At 42.0% G+C, this 20,286-nt stretch overlaps 2 protein-coding genes across 4 annotated transcripts in view; both read left to right on the forward strand.

Annotated features, from left to right (window-relative positions):
• clic5a (chloride intracellular channel 5a) overlaps window positions 1–4,902 on the forward strand; it is an 8,309-nt gene extending 3,407 nt beyond the window's left edge. For both annotated transcript variants that reach the window (XM_080758703.1, XM_080758704.1), the window contains exons 3-6: window positions 1,428–1,553; window positions 1,766–1,872; window positions 2,187–2,368; window positions 2,460–4,902. In XM_080758703.1, coding sequence (XP_080614829.1) covers window positions 1,428–1,553; window positions 1,766–1,872; window positions 2,187–2,368; window positions 2,460–2,624 — 580 coding nt within the window. In that variant the 3' untranslated portion in view covers window positions 2,625–4,902. The remainder of the gene's footprint in view (window positions 1–1,427; window positions 1,554–1,765; window positions 1,873–2,186; window positions 2,369–2,459) is intronic.
• A 1,365-nt stretch (window positions 4,903–6,267) lies between these two features.
• mgat5 (alpha-1,6-mannosylglycoprotein 6-beta-N-acetylglucosaminyltransferase) overlaps window positions 6,268–20,286 on the forward strand; it is a 132,930-nt gene continuing 118,911 nt past the window's right edge. Inside the window, exon 1 of one of the 2 annotated variants that reach the window (XM_080758872.1) lies at window positions 6,268–6,387. The gene's annotated coding sequence lies outside the window, so the exon portion shown is untranslated. The remainder of the gene's footprint in view (window positions 6,388–20,286) is intronic. The other variant, XM_080758871.1, reaches the window with a different exon arrangement.

A 20,286-nucleotide genomic window follows, 5' to 3' on the forward strand; every position in this document is an offset into this window, starting at 1 on the left:
CTGGATATCTGAATATGGTGTCAATTAAGATATCATAAATGGTAAAATAGGCCGTGAAATGGACAGCAGGACGGAGACAAAGTGACATGCCATTATGGGATGAGATGAAAACATATTTTGGTCATACACCGAAACAGGGCCTAGGCCAATGGTAAAGAAGACTGTCCAGCTTGACATGACGTCTAAACAACATCAATTTTATCCATCAAAGACCTTAACAGGAGCCCTCGTACAAGGTTTCTTCGACTATGCATGCACCTCTTGGTAGCACAGCACCTCAAAGGCCCTTAAAACAAGACTCCAGACTTCCCAAAACAAACTGGTCAGGCTACTACTTGGCCTCACTCCCCGAACCCACCTCACCCCTGCCCACTTTGACAGGCTGGAATGGCTTAGGCTTGATGACAGCATCTTGCAATGGGTCTGGTCCACAAGATTCGATACACCACCAAGATACCCATGTCCACACCCACAACACCAGCGGGAGCTCAACAAACCATGTGCAACCCAGATTTGGGGACTAAATTAATTTCGCTCCTATGCCACCAAAATGTGGAACGCCCTACCAACGGTCATTAAGACATGCAAATCCCTTGACAAAACCGCTCTCAAAGGGCACCTATGGACGGCTGCAATTTGAAACTGGCCCCCGTAAAATCTGAATCCCCCCCACCCCTTTTTCCCCTCACTATATTATGTTTTCTTTCCCCTGTTTACCTCCTTTATGATGATGATTTCCTGTTGTTTCGCTATATAGAAGTGTATATTTGTATGTATCTAAATGTTATGATGTATTGAACAAGGTGGACCCTCTTGTAAACAAATCTAGCGCTTTATTGGTCGTCCGCTCACAGTTTTTTGTTTTGAGTTGTGCTTGAAATGTACTGTAAATTCTGCAAACTGTTAATAAATACTTCAATCAATCAATCAAATCATGTTACCAAACACACTCACAGATTTTAAGATAAAAAATACGCAAATGTGTAATACAGTTGTAAAATCCAACAGCTCACATCATAATGGTTAAGTTTATATAAAAAGCACAAGCTCTGCTGCTGCATTTTTAAAAGTGGCACAGCCTCTGTGTGCGTGTTTTCATTCCACCCAAACACTACACCACCAATTTTACTGATTAGTTCTCCTTTCTCTGGATGAAGGGACTGTTAATCAGATAAATCAGCCTGTGTAGTGTTTTCTCCTTTTTGGCCTGCCCTGCTACGTCATTGAACACCAGTACAAACGAATAGGCATTACAATCAAAACGTCGTTATTCCGACCTCTCAATATTCTGACCTCCCATAATTCCGAACTAACACTATGCCAAATCTTTAATCCTAACCCTAACCTCCATCTTAACCGGCCACGTAGGCCAATGCTAAGAATGACAAAGAATGACAGCAGGTAAAGGTCTCACCATGATCCCACAGGAAGCCAGCGGACCTTCACAACTTGGCGCCAGGGACCAACCCTCCCTTTCTCACTTTCCAAGGCGAGGTCCACACCGACGTCAACAAGATAGAGGAGTACTTGGAAGAGATGCTGGCCCCACCCAAGTAGGAGCACGTTAACACACACACACACACACACACGCACGGTCGCACGCACGCACGCATGCACGCACGCGCGCGCGCACACACACACACACACACACACACACACACACACACACACACACACACACACACACACACACACACACACACAAATAAATATAAACGCTTAAATACACAAGACTGTAAACATATTACTGCACTTCTATTCCCAGGTATCCTAAACTCGGAACAAAGAACCGTGACTCCAACACAGCAGGAAATGACATTTTTGCCAAATTCTCGGCCTACGTGAAAAACACCAGACCAGAGAAAAATAAAGGTTGTGTACAGTTCTCACTTCACAGAACATTTCATTTTCTTATTTCAGAACGATTGAGCAGTTTAGATGAATAACAGTTTAATTCCATACTAATTAATTATCCCTATATAAATCATGGATAATAACTATAAAGGGTCAGGGCAGATAGGCCTTTTCAGGGAGGGGTCAGAAAAAGAATGATGGACTTAGATGGTTATTCATCTCAACAACTATTCAGAATCATAAATTCATAGCTTTGCTGTCTGTCTGTGTGCGTATGCGTGCACGCGCGTGTATGTGATGTATCTCTCTTCGCACCCACTTGATCCTGTCAGATTTGGAGAAGAGTCTGAACAAGGCTCTGTCTAAGCTGGATGAATACCTACTGAGTCCTCTGCCCGAGGAGCTCCAGGGGGGACGCCACGTCCCCGAGGGAGGCTCCATGCGCAGGTTCTTGGACGGAGACGATCTCACACTGGCCGACTGCAACCTGCTGCCCAAGCTTCACGTGCTCAAGGTGAGCCGTACGTCTCGCCAGAGGTCAAAGTTATACGGTTCTGTGCATTTCTTGTCAGTAATAGTGTTCTTCCCCCCTGGGATTACTATAGGTGGTGTCCAAGAAATACCGCAACTATAACATCCCGTCTGAATTACGAGGGGTGTTGCGTTACCTGGAGAGCGCATACAGTCGCGATGAGTTCACCAACACCTGTGCTGCCGATGTGGAGGTCGAGCTGGCCTATAAGGACGTAGCCAAGCGTCTGGGCAAGTGATCGCATCCAAGTCTTAACCAATTAAGCGTTAGACCATTCTCTTCCATTTGTGTTGTCTCCATTTTAGGCTGTGACTGAAATGTCCTCCTTATTACTGAATGCACTATTATGTCATTTTCTTTTTTTTTATAACTTCAAATTACTTTGACTAACTTCAAATTCAATTCAGTTATTTGTGTGATTTTTCTTTTAATCCATTTATAGATTCGCCTGATTTAAAGCAACTTAAGGGAATGTAGACTGCTTTCAGTCACAGCCATAGCCTTAACCACTTAAACACTCTAGGTCAGGGCTCCATCTTGCGCCACACTTATCCCTTAACCCTAAACATATTTGCCATTTTTTACTGTTTTGAAAAACATTATAAAATTGTTCAACTAGCCCATCTACATCGAGACATTGTGAGCTTGTATAGATCGGCTATTTGAACTATTTTAAAAGGTTTTTTTAAATAGTAAAAAATGGCAAATTAGTTGAGCGATCAGGGTTAAGGGCCGGGTGGCGCAAGATATAGCCCTCTGTGCTTTTCCCCATGTACTTGGTTCTCTCTTTTTTCCCCCTAGACAACAAATCGCGAAATAGTCCATTTACAAGCTCTGAGCTTGTAAGTTTGCTATTTTCTGCGGCTGTAGCAGGCAACTGTCACAGAATGTCACTGGCAATACTGTAGGTCAGATATGCTGGAAATTAATCCTAATAACTGGTCTCCCATGGAAGTGTGCATACCGAATGCTCTCTCAAAGTAAAGCCTTGGAGATAGACATTCCTGAAACTCAGGGCAACACCCAGAGATGATAAGCCATGTAGAAGATTAGATCAAATTCCTCAAGGGATCAACAATCATTATATCGGACCAAGCTCTAGCAAGGATATTGGAATGGTTTCAAATGTTGTAAAATATCTCGGCTGTCTGCTTGAAGTACATAGAATTTGTACATAGATTGCAGAGTGGAACTGTCTGCAAACATCATCTCTGGAGAAAAACCTGAAATTCCTGTAAAACATAATATTACAGTATATACTGTATCTTATATCTGGATTTGATGCAAATATGATACTTGCCTTAATCTATTGAGTATTGACAAGAATTACTTTACTGCCACATAATTAATATCAGTCTCATGCTCTTCTCAAATCTCATTTTACAAGAATGGGATTCAAGCTGTAATTTAATTATTTTACATGTTTTGCTTTTTCCTGAAACTGTGAGATTGTAAGCAGTGTTTGTATATTGCAGGGTAGCCTATATCAAATTGTTGGAAAATTCAAGAATGTCTCGGCCAAAGGGATTTCTCTCTGTATGTTCATTAGTTCATAGTGCTCTGCCACTGTGGTATTACTGTCTATCAAGGCTTTTTATAGATGTAAAGATTTGTCCCATATTTTAAAGGAAACAATTCACTTCACCGTCAAATATTTTGACTTATGCACTTTCTAGAATAGTTGATGACTTGTAAATGAAGAAATATTGTTTTTTGTTTGTTTGTTAGGGTGTGTGTGTGGCGACGGGGGTACTTTCCTTTACCAATAAAAAGGTGGATGTATATTACCCCAATTTATTACGTATAATCTTTAGAGCCTCAAGATACAACTCATACAGTCTCATAAAAAGTATCATCAATAAAGCAGCAGAGCACTTTATGAACAAACTGTGGTGATTTGAGGGTGCAAGGCTGACCTTATACTGCACATTAAACCTCATAAAAAACATCCCATGACTCATTTCCCAACATGACATGACAAAGAACCAAGATTACAAAAGAATAAAAGTGCATGAAGGAACATAAAAATGCATGTGCTCTATAAATGTATGTCAAAATAGATTTTGTTCCCTGGAAATTCATTTTCATAAATGCCGGTATAGATTTTGCCCACTATATTTTCATAATCTGCATGTAAGTATCCATGTTATATTATACTTTTTGCCTCCCCCCCATATTTCAAAATTGGGGGCTCTATGGCATGCTTCTTTTCATACATTAATGTCATTATAATTAAAGTAGTGCCTTAGTGAGAATCAAGCTCCCATCTGCCTTCGAAACTCTTTGTTTAAAGTAATGGACTGCAAATATAATGCGAATATGAACGATAACAGTTGATCTTGTCAGAGGATTTTGTGTACCGTAAGAAGTCATGATAGTGTGGTCTCACTCATGTATTACTATTAATGATGTGGTGTCATATCTGTCAATTATTGTAACTGTTCATGTTCTCTGTGATTTTTGAACCATGTGTGTAATGTATGCTCCTATTTGAATATTAAATCTATTTTCTCAGACATCGAGCTTGCATGAGTGATGGATTTCTACACTGAAAGAATGGAAGAAACTTATCTTGGTCTGTGTGTGTGTGTGTGTGTGTGTGTGTGTGTGTGTGTGTGTGTGTGTGTGTGTGTGTGTGTGTGTGTGTGTGTGTGTGTGTGTGTGTGTGTGTGTGTAACTTGTAACTTTAAAATTAGAGAGCACTTTTGAAATAAAATATCACAAAGTATCTTTACGTGAAGATTATATAGAAGTAGAACATATAACATCATGCCTCATACATGCATCATACAGGCCTAAATAATAAAACACCCCAAACTATAAATGAAATGAATCGGAATATAAACAAAAATATGCATTATGCTTTACATTACATTATGCTGGTCTGTTGTGGTAATATATTGACCAGTAGATGGCAGCAAACACAAAGCGTTTGCTATGAGAGTGCAGCACTGCACAGAAATCATCGAATGGGCATCTTGTTAGGGAGAGTCCCATTTGTTGTCACTCAGTAATCACACGGACATATACAAGACATGAAGAAAATATAATATGCCATTTTCAAAACTGACATTAGTGTATTATCTGTTTTTGAATAAAATAAATAAAAAAGGTCTGAATCGAAGCTGGTCTAAGCTGGGGGTTTTTTCAACTTGGTATCAGGCCTATGATAGATAAAAAGTCAATACAATAATGGAAGCATTTTGCATCATATTCCCTGATAAAAACATTAAACATAATTGATAGATATCACAGGTAACCTGAATAGAAGGCACCTGAAAACTCTGGGCACCATTGATTTTATTATGTGTATATATTTTACTTTTTGATTTTGATTTTAGTATTAATTAACAGATTGGAGAATTACAGTAAATTTTCAAGCACAACTCAATACAACTGTTAACTATGGACAACAACACGTCAACACCATAAAGTATTACACATTACACTTGTTGTCTTGTTTACAATAGGGTCCAACGGGTCCACGCCACGGTCCACCATGTTCAATTCGTCATATAGGCTACTTGAGCCTACATAATATTTTCAAAAGCATACGTTTGTCCTAATTAATTTCATTCTTTCTTTTTTACAGTTTTAGAGGGGGAAAAGGGAAAAAGGTGCCACAATGTTTAAGGTGCCGCTGAAATCCGGCTTCTCTCGCTAATTACATAACATATAAAGAAAATAATTCGATATATTATTATACGTTCCCCCCATTCAAGTGTCATTTTACGTTTTCACCTGGGGCATTAACACACACACGGTCCCCTCGGTGCGTCGCGAGCGAGCGAGAGAGAGAGAGAGAGAGAGAGAGAGAGAGAGAGAGAGGGGGGCAGGACTCCCATCAGCCCTCCTCCTCCTAGCTCAGTCAGTGTGTTCAACACACAACACAATAACACAACGCACGACACAGCGGCGACCGGCGACATCCATTCACATCACCTCTTCTCTCTCTCTGTATTTACGTCTCTCTCTCTCTCAACACGGTGTACAACGCGGAGGTAAGTGGCAATAATAACGGTTGTTGTTTGATAAAAACGGCTCTATTGCGGACACAGAAAACGAGGTTGAGGGGGCGCAGTGTGCAGTCGTATTTTGTCTGTGCGCGCGCGCGTGTGTGTATTGGGGGAGTGTGCGACTTGTCACTGCGGCTGGCTGTGTCGTGTGTGGGAGCTTTGACTTCCATACCATACAAATTCACACTTCGTCGGCTCGCTCGATTGTATGTGTCAGAAAATTAGGTATTATCTTCGCCTGGGAGGGAGGGAGAAAATACAATATAGTGTCCACGGCGTGCGGGTTGAATGATGAGCCGTAGCCTACGTCGCGAGCGAGGGTGTCTGTCTGTCGACTATGCATGGCCAAAAGAAAAACAGCATGCATTGCATGCTGTCTTTCTTTTGGCCAAAGCCACACCGTCGTGCTGCTATTAAGAACGTTATTAACGTCTAGCTAACGTTCAACCGCTAAAACGGTTAACTGAACACAAGAGCCCCCACTCCCCAGGCCAGGTCCAGCAGCCAGAGAGAGCCAGCCCATTCAGGTCCCGGACTTGTTGAGGACACCAAGGTTTTTAATGTTAGAAATGTTGAGTATATGGGTCCCATTGTTGTTATTATCATCACCCAAGTCCAGCCCGCCGTATATAGCTCAGTTAGCGCTGTCTACACACACACACACACACACACACACACAGACGAATCGAGCATTTGTACACTCTTCTGAGTTACAGACTTGTAAGGGGGTCTGATTGATTGAACATTTTATTTCACAGTATGTAGAATGGGTACATTTCAAACGAAACCAAAAGTCAATACAAACACTGTTACTTGTGGACGAATCATGCTGTATCAACACTTGCTTACAACACGATCTACCATTTTCAATAATCTGAAAATGTAGTATCCCGACAAACTACGGTATCTAGGTATTTGCCACCCTGAAGGAACCCAGCAAGTTCCACGGTTCTACACAGTCGACACACACACACACACACACACACACACACACACACACACTGTGGTCCTCTCCTCTTGGCTATTTTAAGGGCACCATGGATTCATCTGTAGATTCTCTAAATAAACTGAGGCAGCGATGAACCCATAGGGGGTTCATTCTGTGGTTATGTTGTTTACAATGAGTCTATAGTGCCATCCTGCTGACAGTGACAGTGGCCTCCTTCATCCCCCTTCACTGTAGTGACATTGGATTTGTTGCCCTTTGTTTCAGCCCCTGCAGTTTCTACGATCACTTCTTAGGCCTTCTCTTTCTTTTGCTGTCACTTTATCTCAATCAAGGACAAGAACATGATGAAGGGGTTGACACTAACTGTTGCCCCACTGCCCGTGGCAAGTACATAAAATGTTCGGGCAAGTGGAGTTTGCTTTCAAGTTGCCTCGACGGGCAAGTGTGGTTGAGTGGGGAAGCAACTGTCTTTAGTTCGCAACCGAACATGTCTGTGTGAATGTCTGTGGAATTAAAAATCATATTGCATAGCTATTGAGATATTTGGCATAAATATTGAGCTTTACTATGTAAATATCTCACAGACCCAGAATTTGCAAAGAAAAGGGAAAAAATTAAACGAAAGGTAATTCAAATTTGACTATCACAATCTACTTTTCAGGCAAGTCGGCATGACCTTTGGGCAAGTAGAACATGACCAATGCTTGCCCAACAGGCAAGTGCCTCTGAGACCTTATTGTCAACCAACCCCTGCTTGATTCTGACATGAAGTGCAGTGCAGAGTCTGCAGACAAAACAAGCCATGCCATAATCAAATGTAACTACATACAGGCTAGTCAGTGCAATGTTGGATGGTCAGTGAGCTGTAGTTTTATTTGTACTTGCTTTGCTACATGCTAAATAAGTGTAGTGTTTACAATGCTTCTATAATTTAGATACACTTAATGTTCTAGATTTTGGCCGCCTGCTTTGTTAACTATCTAACTATTGGATCTCTGATTAAGACAGTACATTGTATTCCATTCAGATGATAAGCTTGATATCGTTTGTGCATTTTGGCCACTGTCATGGGAAACTGTCTCATTTGGAATGTGCCAAGGTTAAACAGTTGACATGCTAGCTAGTGTAGTGGCACCTTTTCAAATGATGTGATTGCAAAATGTTTCATTATTCCATCCTCTGTCTGCGTCTCAGTATTGCATTATTGTACATTGTTTTAGCTATGGATTATACGAACAACAGTCAAATGAAATGAAAGTGCAAGGTCGACTATGACTATGTGATCTTTAATTTGTCTATGTAGCAACAGTAGCATTTGGAGGCCCCATTCTATGCTACATGCGAAACCCTGTATTCTATGTTATGTCTTGTAAAATAGTCTAAGAGGCTGGTGCATTTTGGGATACCACTGTGACCAGTGGACAAAAATGGTTCTCCTGCACTCGGCAGTAACAAATATGTGAGCAATTCATGCTTTAAGCTTGTGGTATTGATCTCATCCAGTACTTAGGCTCATAATTGCCTCTCACGTGTTACAAAATCACTCGGCCCTCCGCTGTAGGCCGGTCCTTTTCAATCTGCGCTATGAGTAGCTGTGCGTAATCAGGTTATGGTGTCCATAGTGATTGGATTACATGAGATGCATCTTGTGTCATAATCATCATGTAGGTAGCTAATATGATTGTGTGTCTGCTTCCACCGAGCGTAAACATCCTCGATGCCGCCCATGATTTCATGACTGTATTGCTGGCTGTGAGCTAATGCTGGGGCAGGCAGACTTGCCGTCGTCCAAGTGAGGTGAGCTGCCCACAACCCCCCCCCCCCCCCCCCAGGCTTTATAAAGAGCTCTTTCAGGGGCCTTTTCGCCAGAGCCCCTGGGGATTATAAATCTGGAGGAGAAGGAGCTTTGCTTCGGTGGCATGCTCTGCTGGCAAGAAATGGTTGGGGGTGGGGGTTGCCGCGTCATTGGGCACGGGGCAGCAGAGCCAGTCCAGTTGAGGAATCTCAGTAGAGAAGTGATGGATGTCGCTCACGGAAGTGGAAGATTCAACCGTTGCCTCCCTGTGATTAAAGGGCTCCTGTTCTGTTGTCTCTGCTTTTGGCTAACAGACATGCCGTGCATGATGCATCTGTAGCTCTCTCTCTGTCTCTCTCTCACTCACTCACTCTTTTTCTTTTGTGATTTCAGTGGACTACTCCCATTCAACAGCACCAGTTGCAAAGAGGAGCACATATGCCTCGTTGCAAATATCGGGCAATTATCGCCCGAAATAACGGCCAAAATATCCCCATTTCCGATATCAGTGATGTCGGTTGCCGATAATCGTCCGTTGCCGATAATCTGTCGATCTTTATTTGTAAATCAAGTCAGTTTGGTTTACCCATCTGGAGAAACGGTGCAGTCAAAGATTACATCAGGGTAGAGGTAAAACATTTCCACCGCCCACCACGCAGAAGTTTAGGTTCAATTCCTGGCAGTGGTGCCACCGGTTTGGCCAGGCGCTTCAATGAACAGAATTTGCAGTGTTGGCAGGTGGTGAGCTGGCAGGGGATTGTGTCCTTGCCACTCCTACTGGTTGGGTCAGGAAACCTGTTCCACCGGGATGAGATCTGGGGAAAATAGTTAAAGTGATACCGACTCTGGAGGTTATCTGGTAACTCTATTATCATATCAGAGGAGAGACACGTCGTGAATGTCTCCACCCTCCCAAGCCAGGTCAAACAGGTTAAATGAGGTTTGTGCTTGTTATACACTTATTGTGTATGTAGATGATTAGATAGGTTAACTTACGTTTAGTTGTAATCCTACGAGGTGTGACGGACTGACAGCCATATATGGAGGCGTGACGGACTGACTGACTGACATGTTTTACAGGTTTTCATAGTGATCTGAGCTAAGGTAATACAATAATATATAATTAAGCTAAGGTTTAATTATAAGAGTTGTTATTTGGGGTAAGGTATAGGATAAAGGATGTTGGGTATTAGGTTTCGTTATTGTTAAATAGAGGTTAAGTAAGGTTTCGTTATTGTTAAATGGAGGTTAAGTAAGGTTAAGTTCTCATAAGCTTATTGTTATTGGAGGTTAGATAAAGCTTAGTTGTAAGTTTAATGTTAATGGAGGAGCGAGGTAAGGTTTAGTTATATAAGCTTATTCTTAATGGAGGTAAGGTTTAGTTAGAAGCTTATTGTTATTGGAGGTTATTATGGTAAAGCTCAGTTACAGCAAGTCAGGCAAAAGGCTCAAGTTCATGTTGGACATTACAGAAAGTTCTCAAACACATGCTTCTGTTTACTGCTAAACAATCCAGTGACTAGTTTCACTTTCACCAAAATGATCAGAGATTAAAATAGGGTGCATTTTGCATCCCAAAACGCAGTTTATAGGTAAGGGAGTAGTGCATCCATGGGATGCACTACTGTACTGTTTTTTTATTCTAGTTTATTTTGCTAGCTTTAGTTATAATTATCATTTCTTCTTCTGTTTTCTACATGAATACCTCATTATAACCATATAAAATGAAATGGGAGTTAAATGCTGCAATTAGTAAAAATGTTAAAATATGACTCCTAACGTCTTTGAAGTGGGACTCGTAGAATGTCCCTGGGAGTCATCTAAAAGACCATCCCTGCATCCCGGGACTCATTACATTGAAAACCTATTTACATTACTTTAAATGTATCCTTTTTTTAGTTATTTTGTAAACTCTTGTCTGTAATAGAAAAGTCTACTCCCCATGTGTATAAGTTGTTAATAGGGAATGACTCATCAGGGTCATGTAAAAGCATAAGAGTGCCTAAATTAGTCTTGTCTACAGATCTGTAATGTGATCGGACTGCGTCATAGTTGCAGAAGAGAGATTTTGCTGCTGCATCAGAGGAAAAACAAGGGTGTGTTGGTGTTTGTAGCCAGGCAGAGGGCTAGGCTTATATTGTGTGTGTGTGTGTGTGTGTGTGTGTGTGTGTGTGTGTGTGTGTGTGTGTGTGTGTGTGTGTGTGTGTGTGTGTGCGTGTGTGTGTGCGTGTGCGCGTGCGCACGCAGCTGTATAGTGTCACTGCACGCCTGGGCACAAAGCCCAGTCTTGCCCCAGTGGATGCCTGGTTGCCGGATGGTGCACACACACACTGACTCATAATGCATGAGTTGGGCTATATGCCTGCAGGCCGGGTAAACTTCAGTGAGAGCTGGTGAGGGGGTCAAAGAGCAGAAATACTGGTCATGTGGTCTTGTACTTACAAGTATCCGAGAAACCGCGGGCAGTGCCGGAAGCGCAACACGCAGTTGTGTGTGGGAGTGTATGCTATAGGTTTCATTGCATAATGGTATACAGCAGTGATTCTCAACCAGTGATTCTCAACCTGTACTAGTGCCAGGTACTTGAGCCCCCCCCCCCCCTGCTGGTACATAAGAGTCGCCCAAAAAAAGAGAAAAAAGACAAAATGAAATATTTTACAGGTAGTTCTTCTTCTGACCAAGCATGTTGAAATATGCTCTCCAGCTGTGCAGAAATGAGCATGGCAGGACACCTAGCCATGCTCATTTGAACTGGCACTCGTTGTCTGAAATGTGCTATATAAATAAAGATTGATAATAGAAGATCCGTTGTGCTGATTACTGATTAGACTGTGTTTTCGACAGAGCAGCAGCATTATTGGCGTAGGATTCGGAATGGAACAAAAACTAAATAAATGGAATAAATTAAATCTCCCTCCTGTGCATATCTGAATGGGATGAAGCAGGTCTACGCTCCCTTATTATTTTTAACATCAGTTATTATGGTGGTACTTGGAGAGACAGACTTTTTCTGAGGTGGTATTTCAGGTTGAGATCCACTCGTATGCAGTATTCTTTCCCTTAGCTATTGCAGTACGCATTCCGTAGCACATGTCTGTGATAAAAAAAGGTTGTGTTGTATTGGACCATTAATAGTTAGGGTTACTCAACTCAACTTTCCATCATTTAGTTGGGGACCGCCTGGAACCCCCTCAGGACTATTGGTGGTCCCTGGACCACTGGTTTAGTCCATTATACAAGATATCATTGATGATATCCAGTTTGTGCCATTAGCCTGCCTCTTGTCTGTCTCATGGACCATCCCAGAACAGATTTAAGCTACCGGTAATCTGTGGCTCCACACCATTTTCTCCAATTTGGTCATTTATTTTACTTCATCTAATAGATTGTAATAAAGCAGTTTAAAATAGCCAAAATATACCTATCAAGTATAAAAGTCTTGTTTTTTGTTTTTTACTTCTGTTTTCTAATGCTAATCTTTCTTTTGTGGTGTGTCCTTATTTTTGTTCTGCTAAGCCTCTTGTAATTACATCTCCCAGTTTTAGTAATTAATGTTTTAGTGTGTGTTGGTGTGTGTGTATAGTGTATACAGAATTGTATTTCTGTCAGCAGGCAGTATCTGACCTGTGGCATTTGCATTATGGATTCCTCCAGCACGTTCGACAGTGTAAAAAAACAGACATTTGTCTTTATCTCTGTCCACTACTGTGACCTTTCTTCGTAGTTCATAATCATTTTGTGTGTTATTATTTGCATCTATTATGTGAGCAGCCGCCACCAGTAATTGTTATATGGAATTGTACTGGGCCACTGAAAGTGATTTTTAGAAGGGGAGCTTCTGACATCATAACTCATAACATGTTCAAGGTTCAAGGTTGTACTTTGTTACATCTTGTGTACAGAAGAGTAAAACTTTAGTTTGGCTTCCTTCAGACAATGCAGCAGCATAGTTAACATGACATCAACATCACAAACATCAAACACAGCAAGCATAGCAAACACAGGGATAGAATAAAGAGTGCAAGAGAACATAATTATGTACATGTGCATGTTTTCCCAATAGTAGCAAAGTTAGGTAAAGCTCATGTTCCATATAAGTTTGTTTAGAAATGTCGCCACTTCTCACTGAGACTGGGTGGGTGCTATAACAGCCTGTTTTTTTGATCGTCTCTGTCATGTTGGGGGATAAGCTTCCCCTCCTGTTTTCACAGAGCATCATGGTCTGTTGCCTTTAGACAGTAGGCACGGGGACAGCTCTGATTACTGTGCTGATGTAGTAGCGGCAGCAGCATGACAACGTACTGTGCCTGTGGCCATCTCTCTATGTAGTGGATACTCTTTAGATCAGCGGCCTGTTGCACCAACTATGTTTGTGTACGTTTCACCTCAGATGACTGAGGAAGTTTGGCATGCGTCCCAAAGTTCTGTGGGGCGTGTGGTGTGGTGGGCCTTTTTACAGAGGTACCACTGAGCACATGCTGACCGGTTGCATCACCGCTTGGTAATGGAACTGTACAACCACTGCAGAGGGTCGTGACTCGTGCATGGAGCCTAGTAGAGGCATCAGTAGATGTGAGATTCACTCCTTCAACCACATAATACATATATCCTGAATGGAGGATGTGTTCACCGAGACATTGTGTCAGCAAGCATAGCCTTTAGTATCATCAAAGATCCTAGTCCTTGGAGAGAGAGTAAGATACATCTATAATTTAGATTGTGATTAGTGTTCGTAGGCTATTGTCAAAGGCATACGTATACAATGCTCACAAGCATATACTAGGCTATTAGTCTATTGACTTAGTCAAACATACTGTGACACAGAAAGGGCACACTATTTATACAGAAGCTTAACAGGCTTTTATGATTAAAAGCATTGCTTTGAAAACCGGAAGTGATTCTTTTCAGTTGGTAGTCACGTCACGTGTCAGTTATGATTGTGTTAATTGTACTGTAAAGGCCACTGGCCATAGGAGCAGGACAATTTTTGTATTATTGATACAGCTATTCTATTAGTTTCAAGCACAAGAATGTTTCAAGTTAGCAAGATAGACTGTGCGGTACGACCTTGTGTGTCAGTGCAATGCGTGTGTGCACAATGTACAACTGTGTGTGTGCCAGTGGTCATCTGCAGACTGGACTTGAAAATATGAATACACAGGGAGGCAGTGGTTTGTTTGATTGATTGAAAATCTTATTCACAGTATGTGCTATGTAGAATGGGTACATTTTAAAACGAAAGCAAGTCAAAACAAATAGTGCTTTTTGTGGTTTTATCCTCATAGCAGTAAGACAATTCCTCAGAACATTTAAAGACGTACAAATATCGAAGAATATAGTCGAATAAACCTTGTATGGGTCTTCAAGGTATTTCTGTTGACCAGTGACGAGATCCGGTACAGGAATCTTGTTCTTTGGTTGACTTTTTTTTATTACAATGGTGGCCATTTTATCACAGGATAAAATTACCTATAGGTTCCATCCTGGAGGCAAATCTTGCCTCCGGGATGGAACCTAGGTAGGTAATTTAATCTTTTCTTGTGATAATATTGTCACCGACTTACCTCAGAACTTAAGCTGTCGGCCTTGCTGAAATAAAGATTACTACCGGTATTTGATCCAAAGAGAATGGGTGGAGTTTTTCCCAGGTGTAGTGATAATTTGTTATCAGCGAGCCAGGTGCAGATTCTACAGAGTTCAGAGCTGAGGGCCATTTCAACCTGCAGTTTGTTCCTGTCTGAGACCAGCAGTGCAGTCATCAAAACAGGAATAAGTTGCAGTCACAAGCTGATGTCATATCGTTTACATATATTAGACGTAACTTAGAAGTAACTAAGTACATTTACTTAATACTGTACTTAAGTACAATTTTGAGGTATTTGTACTATTCCTTATTCTCCACTACATCTCAGAGGCAAAAATTTTACTTTTACTCTACTACATTTATTTGAAAACGTTATTGGCAAACCAGTCATAACACATTGCAGCAGTCCTCCTTAATTACGTCAAGAGGTTCTGCATTGCCCTTTCCATCCGAGTGGTAAATGGTGCATTTATAATATATAGTGCCTTTATCCAAGACACTTTACATAGATTGTGCACATTCACCCATTCACACACACATTCACAGACCGAGGAAACCATGCAAGGCAGTAGGCACTAGGCACCAACCTGCACATCGGGAGAAATTAGGGATTCTGTGTTTTCAGTCAAGGACACTAACTCACGGTTGCCATCCGGCTGCTCTTTCCCCGGAGCCACTGCCACACCCTTGAGTGCTTTTTGAGTAAGAAAAAGCACAAAGAAATAAAGAACAATATGAAGGTGTTTTCAGGTCACAACCCCTGTTGTGCATATTGGCTTCATATTCCGTGGAGTCAGTGTGAAATTCAGCATGTTTGTTTTCTATTTTTTTTCACCTATCGGGGAGGGAATTAAAATGCTGACCCGATTCCTTTTGTGAGGACGATCACAGTTCAGTGAAAGGGGGGAAAACAGGGAAAAAAGCAAGTGTCAAGTTTTCAGTCAGTTTTAGGTTACAAGTGGCGTGCTATCTTTCTGCCTGACCTCGTCTCGTGAGGTCATCTTCACAAGCTCCAGGATTCTCTGTTCTGTATCAATGACTGATATTTCTGTCAGTCAAGGGAGGACGTGGCACCGCTTGGGGCGTGTTGTGAGCTTGTAGATTGACTATTTTTGCTACTTTTGTTTCAAATTGTTTGACACTGTCATAGGACAAAGTATAAAAAACATAAATATGGAAATGGTGTTTCTGCCTGACAGCGAAGATATTCGTCTTGTGTTGTGTCTCTATTTCCTACTGTATGAAACACATTGACATTTTCCTGTGTATGGAAAGCTTTTCAGTTTTTACAGTAAATGTTTTCATTTTCAAAACAAAGCTTAATGTTCCGTAATAGGATTCTGGCGTATCCCTTCCGGCATGCATTGTTTTGTGAAAATGGCTTTAGAGATAACTTAATTATTTATTTACACATTATTTACATGCAAGCGTGTGCTCCGTGTTCTCGTGAATAATTGAAAATTCGTGAAATCCGTGCATTATAGATACATACATTTAACCTTTTCTTCTTGTCTAGTGAAAGAGTGAGTGACATAATGTGTTGTGATTTAGAATCTAGATCACAACACTGAACACCTATATGTCACTCCCTCTTTCCTGTTCTAAATTCTAGAAGATATGGCTCTAACTGGCTGGGTGGTGTGACGATTCAGCCCAAGTGTTCCTTTGGTAAAGCAGCGGCGTTGAGAGAAGGAGGGCGTGACACAGAGACAGTGTCACGCGACACGGTCACAAAGTTTATTTCACAGACAGGGAATATATGGTGGCGGATAAATGACATGATGATAAGATATGAGACATAGAAACGTGACAAGATAAGGATGAACTCACTGGCGACATCTAACGGATGCATGATCTGGTATCGGTAATGAACATGCTGTAAGGACAACAAGCTGTGCTGTATCATGTATCAAGTACATAGACAAATACTGCATCTCGTATCATGGACAAATACTATATCTACCGTATTTTAAAAGATATTCACAATATGTGAAATGGAGGTACTTTATTGGCCTACTACAAGTACTTGTTCTTATGCCTTTGATGGCAATTGGATGATTTGAAGCATTTTGTTCCAAAAAAGTGTGTTTGCAAAAATCCACCTGTTGGTGGCGCTATAACAGGCCAATGTGAAAAGGGTGGGATATATTCCTCAGCCTAGTAGGAGTCTGTGAAAGATTTCATGTAAATTGCACACTGCGTTCATGATTTGAGGCTTTTTGTTCAAAACGGGCCAATCCTGCAAATTTTGAAAGCCAATGTTAGCCAATTAGGATGGAATATGAAATATTGGACAGATCCGTCTTGAACACATGACTGACTATAGAGATAGTGTGTAACGATTTGCGGGATTTTTGGACAGAATCTGGAGGAGTAATATAAAAAACAGTGTTTTTCAAATGTCGGCCTCCTGGTGGCGCTATAACAGGCCGTTGTGGAAAATTTGGGGCAGAGGTTCATCGTTGGCATCCAGGTGCAAAATTTGCTGGTAATGGACAGATGGACGGACGGACGGACGGACACACACACGGACGGAGTGCAAAACATACTCTCTCCTCATGCCTTCGGCCTGGTGGAGACAATCATGAGATTAGTCCCAGAGAGACAAAAACACAAGCACGCACTCACTCACACACGCATGCACGCACGGACGCACCTCAAATATAGTCACGCTGTAAAAATCTAATTTCTTTTGTTTAAAAGAACCAATTGATTAATCCATACTGCTGGAAAAACCATGCAGGAACGTGGTATCCCTGCATAATGCTTTGCACCTACAGTATCAATGCCTCGGAGACGCACACTATCAAAGGTGATGAGAGTACACAGATCACAGCAACGCTCACACTTTGGATAAAATTACACAAGGCCTAATTCTCTTGTGGGAAATCCTGTCCCCGATGCTCACCTTACCTCTTGATATCTCTGTGTCACCAGCTGGCCTCGCAGTGGAATGCTCGTCAGCCTGTTAGGCTGCTTTGCTTAATGAATAATTAAGAGGCGGGGCTTGTGCAAAGGAGCCCATTAAGATGCAGAGTCACAGCGGTCTCCATGGTTGCTGGGGCCATAGTGTCGATAATGTCACGTCTCCATGAGCCTGGTTGCACTGTGCACACTAATGCCATACTGTACGTGTACATTTGGGGCGGGAGTGGCTCAGGGGTAGAGTGGCCGGCAGAGCAGCCAGATGAGAACCATGAGTTTCTCACTCCCAGTTCGATCCCGGGCTACTCCAGAGTTACTGTCGAAGTGTCCTTGAGCAAGACTGAACCCCTAATTGCTACCAATGTGCAGGTTGGTGCCTTGCATGGTCTCGCCCCCTATCGTCGGTGTATGAAGGTGGGGAATGTAATGCACAATCTATGTAAAGCTATATAATTGCACCATTTACCATTTAGCATTTACCACATGTATAGCATTGGTTCTCAGACTTTTTCATGAGAAGGACACCAACCATTTGTTTTTGTATTGTACTTGGCCCCAGTTCCCCATCTAAACAAATTGTTTTGAGGTTTTTTTTGTTGTTGAATGGAAGCTGTACACTGTGACTGTGGACACTGATAAGCGACACTGATAAGCAGTGTCCAAAACGTATGTTGCTGTTGAAATTGAAAACAATCTCAATAAATGCGGCAGAAATCGCTCTAGTCGCCAAACTGTGGGTTAAAAAAACGTTATGAAAGGCTGTTCCCATTCAGGAGGAAGAATAGATACCTTTTCAAGGTTGATCCATAATTGATAGCCACAGCCACATCTAGAACATATTCCACACTTTTCCCCATCTCTGGTTATGCAACAGACTCTTAGCAAATGTTATTTCAGTTCAGCAGAATGCAATGAAATGTGCGTTATTTTGAGCAGCTCCAAAGGTAAATGGAGAGCCTACCTTTGCTTGGCCATCTGTTCTAGGGATGCTTGGCCACTATAGGGCTGAGCATTTTCTTATTATAGGAGGACAGTGTTCAGCTGTACTGCCAATTTCGGTGAATGTGAACAAGTAGACTCATTTCCCTACCCATGGGTGGAAATAAAAAACAAGGTTAATGGTTGTCAATGTCACACATAGCCTGGAGCGGCTCCGTTGACATTGACTGAGATCTGAGAGATAGACTTCATGATTGATAGTATAAATGTAGAGATGGAGCCAAACAAGACATTCAAGAAGAGTGCAGATGGCTGGTGGGTCGATTGGCTGGAGTGGATATTTCACACGCCATTCTAATAACCACCAATGTTCACAGGTTGGATCCCCATGGCAGGGAATCTAATCTAATCTAGTCATGTGTTTGCCAGCTATTCCTATTTGTGCTGCTATCATATCAAGTAGCAAAGGATCATACAGTATATTCTGCAGCCAAAGCTGCTACCTACATGTAAACAGAGTTTTGAAGTCAGTGAGTTTTTTGGCTTAGGGTTGCTTATCGATGCACTATGGGCATCATCTCTGATAAACAGCCCCCGGCAGATTCTTCCACCCGCCGTCTTCTGCAACCGTTACCTTGAGCACTGGCTGCCTGCTTGTTTCCACCACACACCTCCAGCGGTCCATGCTGCAGAATGATGTAGTCAAAGTTATTGATGCTGCAGATTTAGTTAAAGTTATCGATGCTGCAGATTTAGTTGATGTTATCAACATTGCAGAATGCCACCACCGACAGCTTGTTTCATTTGCTTGGTCTCTGCTGAAACCTTATGGCATCTTCTGCACAGATCATAGCCAGAGAGGGAACAGAAGGTAGACTAAATATAAGGGAATGTTGCTGCTTTCTTTCTACCCTTTTCTTTCCACGCAACCAACTGCGGCAGGATGGTGAAAAAGGATTTATATATTAATCAGTTTTGATGTGAGTAAAATAACAGCATACCGGTATTCCTATTTCTCTGTGTGTGTGTGTGTGTGTGTGTGTGTGTGTGTGTGTGCGATATGCTGTATTGAGATTTCAGCTTCGCTGGAATCTGCTCCTGCAGGCGTATCTGGCCTATTTCTTTATGAGTCCGATGGATGGAGGTGAAAAGAGCCTTTTGTGTACCGTGGCTCTGCCTTTTGTGAGAGCCAAGCAAAAGGTAGATGCTCTTCTCTTGGCATCCTCAGACCAATTTCCTTGATGGACCCCCCCCATCCCTTACCTCCATACTTGTCACTCCGCCTTTGTTTGTTTTCTACACAAAGGTATGGCCAGCTACAAACGTATGAGAGAAAATATGCCATTGAATACATATAGATTTGACGGAGTGCGGGCGTGTGCATCATAGATCATACAACAGCATATACCTGCTGGTATACATTGGCTTTCTTCTTGCACCCAATCGCTACAAAGTGCCGTCGTGACCATCGAGGCTTGTTGTGGTCCTGACCTGGTTAGCGCTGCTTTGAGAGAGCAGGAGAAGGACACATTTCAAAGGCAAGGCTGATGAATCCCCCCCCACACACACACACACACACATACACACACACACTTAGCCTCATTTACAGCAGCAGCGCTTGAATGCAGATGAGAGAGAGCCCATTTCTCTCTCTCTCTCTCTCTCTCTCTCTCTCGGCTTTGATTTCTTATT

This window comes from Protomyctophum bolini (genome assembly GCF_963924005.1).
Source record: "Protomyctophum bolini genome assembly, chromosome: 24".
NCBI classification, from domain to species: Eukaryota; Metazoa; Chordata; class Actinopteri; order Myctophiformes; family Myctophidae; genus Protomyctophum; species Protomyctophum bolini.